General features: G+C 34.9%; 1 protein-coding gene across 1 annotated transcript in view; it reads left to right on the top strand.

Annotated features, from left to right (window-relative positions):
* Positions 1 to 119, top strand: part of LOC116845894 (zinc finger protein 808-like) — a 2,877-nt gene extending 2,758 nt beyond the window's left edge. Inside the window, exon 3 of the mRNA XM_032819116.1 lies at positions 104 to 119. Coding sequence (XP_032675007.1) covers positions 104 to 119 — 16 coding nt within the window. The remainder of the gene's footprint in view (positions 1 to 103) is intronic.
* Positions 120 to 5,998: the final 5,879 nt, after the last annotated feature.

The raw sequence follows: 5,998 nt of genomic DNA, 5'->3' as shown, positions 1-5,998 counted from the left end.
GTTTACAGCTCTCTTTGCGTTGCACTTCGTGACGAAGTATCTTTCTACGAATGTTACTATTGAATTTTGTATTTAATTTTAATTATTTACGCGGTTTTTATAGATTTTTAATAGATTAATTGTCACTCCACACGCAGAACAATAAGCGCGATACTTAAGAAAGAAATAGAGAATGACTTTACGATGAATTATATATTATGTGTTATGTATAATTAGGTATAATTATACATGATAGGTATAATTATATAAATTAAGGTATAATTATATAAATATATGTAATTATGTATATATAATTAGGTATAAGTATATATAAAAGAAAGTATATATTTAAGAAAGAAATAAGAATGACTTTACGATGAATTATATTTTATATATTATGTATAATTATCTATAATTATATATAAATATATATAATTATGTATATATAATTATGTATAAGTATATATTACGTATATATTTTATTTCGTTTACTTAAGTGGAGAAAGATTATAGAACGTCAAAATTAAGAATATTTTCGTGAATGTTTTTTGAAGAATGTACTTATCCAATCACTTCCCAACTTTGTAGTGTTTTTGCTTGTATAAATAAAATATTAAAGAAATATATTTAAGTTAAGAATAATGTTTATACATTGTACGTACTGAAAGAAATGTTGAGCATCGTGGCAGAGTCGGCACAAAACGGTGTCTATTTTGGATCCTGTTGAATTTGTCTGAAACCAAAATAGGGCAACATTCTTTTGCTTTTTATGGACATAATTTGTCGATGAACTTAAACAAGTTGAAAAAATTTTTTATAATTGACAAAAAAGCAGCTCCTGATTCAAAAGTTTGATTTGTGATTATAGAAATCCATTTCTGTGTGCGCAAAAGTATTGTTTAAATAAATAATGTTATGGACTCGTAGGTCCTTCAACTAATGAATATAATAAACTAAATGTACATAAAAGGATAATTCTGTTGGTCAAATCGTTATTGAATTATCTTGCATCCTAGTTTCAAAGAAATCTTTTCGGGAAAAACACGTTTAAAATTTCAAGAAAAACGCGTTTAAAGGTATAAAAAATTATAAACTTACAGTCGTTTTCTGCTAATTCCGCTACTCCTGTCCCATACAGTAAACCTTCCGCTTCTTCAAACAAGTCATTTTACTCAAGTTGGTATTGTTTATTTGCTATTCGAGACTCTTTACTGCGACGTAGGCTACGGCGCGCCTGTCGTTTTATTGGCTGGGCGTCCTTATTATCAGCACATAACATTTATAGAAGTCCAATTTTAATATCTAATGTTTTCATTTCTTTGCGTCCACTTAAGCACCTCCTTAATAGATCTTTGTTAAAATAGTTTGGTACATTTTTTCTAACGTGTTTTTCGGAACAAAGCCGTTGCGAGTCACACCTCGCTCAGACATCGCTTTACGCGCTCGCACTTGCGTGCGAGTAACGGATCTGTACGACCATTTCGATTTTGAATTTCAAAACTAAACTCTGGAAATATATTCTATACATAATATATTCTATACATAATACTATATTCTATACATGAACTAAAAAATTCGATTTTTGTAACCCTCTATAGTGCTTTACCCTTTTAAGGTAAATGAAATACTAATATCATGTCTTTTGATGAATCTCGATTATGAATTGCAATCCTATGCAGTATACTTCCGAACAAGACTGTTTTGTACGATATACAGCTGCAATTCTCATTAAAGCATTTTATCTAAGTTGATAACTTTTCAGAGAAATTTGTGTTTATATATGTACTTACATTTTAACAAACATATAGTTAATATTTAGGTGATAAAACATCACATAAATGGAGAAAAAATTTCTCTTTCTCTCCATCTCATTTTGAAAGTCTTAAAAAGCATCACACTATACGCATACTGCGATCATATAATGAATATTCCCGTCTATGCACGCGCTCGTCCATAACTAGACATACAAAAAAGGGCGTGAACGCACAGAAAGCGCTGAAATATCTTGGTGTTGTCCGACGACAAGTGTGAAACCGGAAATATTTTTATTGACAAGCGGCGACCGATAAAGAGCTAGTCCTTTCAGACCCTGAAGTTCATATTAATAATCGTTATTTGTAAATTTATCTCAAGTTGAGGCGGTATTCCTTTTAGCATTGGATTGTCGATATCAATCGCCGTAATGTTTATAGCTGGAGAGACTAAAATTTCAATTTATATATGAGCATAAACTGAAAATCTCAGCTTGTTTACAGTAGGGTTGGAACGAAAATGTCTATCCTGATATGCAGAACATGAAGTTCGGAGTAGGAAGTAAGATAAGGGTTTCCGAAGAATGTGTTCTGCAACTATGATATTGTTACATCGGGATGTTACGTCCTGGTAGAGAACGCAACACGACGTAAGGCCTCGATCGTACTAGCAGGTCGAGTTACGAGTCAGCGACCAGAAGGATCTCTTTACGCGTGTATCAACGTACGACGAGTGGTGCTTTTTCGATCAGAGAACTGAATCTCTTTATCGCGGACGGACCGAGAGCGGATAAGAGAAATGAAGGGGGAAAAGGGAAGGATTCGAAAAGAAATTGTGATATAATTTGAATTGGAATTTAGATAATTCTTAACGATTACATTTATTTTCCTCGCGGGGTTGTTACAATTTTTATTAACTACTAGCACGGAGACAAAGTACGCGCGTGTGTGTGTGTGTGTGTGTGTGTGTGTGTGTGTGGGTGAAGGTGAGCATTAATGCTCAGGATCATTGGGAGGTGAAGAGGGTGAAAAGTAGGTCGTGGGGGAAGATGGAGGAATAGGTGGAGGTGCTGGACGAGGAGGCAGATTTTGAGAAGAAAAAAAGGAAAACCGCCAAGTGGGATGGGAAGGGTGGTAGGTTTTTTGCTGATCCAGGGGTCTAGGTAGCGACCTGTGCGTAATCCGGGACAAATACTGTACGCGAGCTACCCGGAGTTAAAGTTTTGATATTGAGGGGAAGAAAACGAGTAACTAAACGATAACTTACTGTTGATGTGCGACTTGGAGGAGAGAGTAACTGTTGCTGGATTTCTCAGTCGGGCCCCCTTCGATCCTCGTTTAAATAGAACCTGGTATTTGTGTGTGAGGGTTGCGGACGATCGCACGATGAATACAGCAATAAGCACAGAGAGTTGAGTAGCTGAACTCTTAGGGTACTTGGATTTTCCTTAGTGGTAGTAGAAGTGTATAAGTGACCCGCGGTGCGCGGAGTCGCGATTATATACGATATCAACTAGAAATGGTTTGGTAGGGAAGATGTGGAAATTTGGGAGGTCCTAGGTTGTTGGATTCGTCAGAGAAAATGGTATGGGGGACTGTTGTATCCAGTAGTAAGTAAGTAGACAGTGTTAAGGAAATCTTCTTGGCTGGGGTTGTGGGTGGAGAAAATCATACATTTCAAAAGAGAAGGTTATTGGAGGATTTTTAAGGTGGTGAGGGAATCAACAGATGAGGCGGAACCGGATAACGTAAGTTAGAAAATGTAACGGACATAATTTTTTGTTATCCAGCGGTTCCTTTTGATCCCAAGGATAAGGTCCAGCGAAATTTACTTTGCGGATTAAGGAGTTTTAGTGCTGTATTTCCCAAGGTTATTTCGGAATTTTAGTCGGAATTTTTATTGGGGAAAGACGAAAAACGGTCTTACGATTCGGAATTGTTTGTTGTTTCCCAACAGAGGAGGCAAAGATAGAGTGCATGAGTCATGTCTGCACAGGACGTAACAATATATAGATAAACCTATTACTATTATAATACTCATGTAATACTCATCTGATTTCCTGAAATCACATGAGCAATTTTACCAGTAATTAAAATAAATATCGTCCATGGTATTCATTTGTATAATAATTAAATATGTACTTCAAATATTTTTTCACTATCGATACTGTTGATACTATGGCCTTCTGGTAATCTAGCATTAAAGCATTTTATCTTTGTTCTGCTATAGAAATAGTAAGACTATTTTGAATAGTAGAACTACATTGAGCTTCTCCACTCATATGCTACTTGAGTAGCATCTATGTATTTATGTACCACATGTATGGTAATAGTCTGTACGATATATTGCTTTGATCAAAAAATATTGTGAACGGTTCATTTAAACTGCGCGCGTGCAAAATATTTTTGTTTTCTCACCAGATTGGTACGACTTTCATCGATATCTAGCTGCAATCCGTATGCCATTGTCTGTTTTCATTTGCAAATAAACGCTTGTGTGTGTGTGTAAAGCAGTGCTGGTATTTCGCGAGATTTTCTTCGCGTGATATAACGTAACTGTCTGCTATTGGCTATCGCACCATCTACATATGCGCAGAAGGCCTCCTGACGCAGAGGAAATCTCGCGAACTGCCAAAACGGGTACCAAGAATTTTTGCTCCGGCGATTAATTTTATTTTAATTTGTGTTTCAGAGACTTACTTATGGATTGTCTGCACGTTCCGGATTCTAATAATTTTATTGACTCATCTATTAATTCTCTGATCGTAACGGATGCTGGTTATTCGAAACATACGCTCGAAAGTATAAAGTACACACCAGAGATCGTCTCTTTACCAGAAGAATGTAAACATCACATTACGAGAGAAAATGAGACAAACAAGGAGACGCAGCAAGAGTATTATTACGTGAAGGAAGTCATAAGAAAACAGAATCTCAATGAGGAAGGAATTGTCATAATAAGCATGGATTATTTTTGTGAGCCCTCAAAGTTTATTGAACATTCCATATAGAAGATTAGCATAGAAAAGCATAACAGAAAGTACAATTACTCACAGCAAATTATATTATCACGACGAGATGTCTTATGAACTGTCGTTTACCTGTCCGTACAAGATAAACAGAAAGGACAGCTTGAATAAATACATGAAACGGATGCACGAGATTACCTACGATGGATATGTTCCATTTAACGCTTGCAACGATGCGAGCCTCATTCTTTCTATGTTTAATATTTAATGAGTAACATAAATAAAATGACGCTCGCGTCGTTGCGAGTGTTAAGTAGAACGCGGCCGATTACGAGTGTGACATATATGCGTCAAGAAGTTCAGTACGACTTTTGATCTGAAGCGGCATAAGGTTGTGATCCATATTGACAGGTATGTGTTAAATTGTGACAAGTGTGCTTACGTTAGCAAGGGCTAAGAAGCACTTTATAACTACAAAAGAAGAAAACACTTCAAGTCAGAATTCTTCTGCAAAATTTGTAAACGTTATTTCGCAACTAAAGAAAATCTCGGGCAGCATGTCCGGAGGTACAAAGATACATACAGTACGGTCTGCGGAAAACATTAACAAGGAAAGATAATTTGGAGGAGCACATGCGGCCCCATATGGTTGAAAAATAAAAATAAACAAGTACACGAAGAAACAAGTCCGCAATTATGACAATTACTTTAAGAAAAAAGAAAAAAAATGATTGCGAACTTTCTGAAGCTCTGCGTGAAAGGAAGTGATCATTTAGATCATACAAAAAAAACAAGAGAAAAGATGAAATAATCTGCTTTTATTTATGCAGTTTTCAACGAGAACGCGTCATTTAAAACACATCAACAACAAACTTTACGTCCTCTTGTCAAGGCAGATCATCTTTCTACAAATATTACTATTGAATTTTGTACTTTGTTTGTAATTAATTTTGTAGTTAATTGAAATACATAAGTGCATTATTTCGTCTACTATAAAATTGAAATAATATTTCTTTTTGTGAAACACGATAAAACTTGATACAATATTAAAATTCCAAGCGACATGTAAGGTATTTGCAAACTAAGAATAACACCTGAAAATATATTTACCGCTCTTACGAAGAAAAGCCGATTCTGCGAAATTCGTTACCATTGTTGTAACTCACTTTGTAATATACACTAGATTTCTGTACTCGAAATATGCAGCATTTAGAAAATAATTTAAAGGACAATATATATATGCATATATATATATATATATATATATATATATATATATATATATATATATATATATAT

This window comes from Odontomachus brunneus, unplaced genomic scaffold (assembly GCF_010583005.1).
Source record: "Odontomachus brunneus isolate Ranch 3 - 2012 unplaced genomic scaffold, Obru_v1 Obru_scaffold_004, whole genome shotgun sequence".
Taxonomy (NCBI): domain Eukaryota; kingdom Metazoa; phylum Arthropoda; class Insecta; order Hymenoptera; family Formicidae; genus Odontomachus; species Odontomachus brunneus.
The sequence above is the reverse complement of the archived record's forward strand: the minus strand, read 5'-3'. Positions and strand labels throughout refer to the sequence as shown.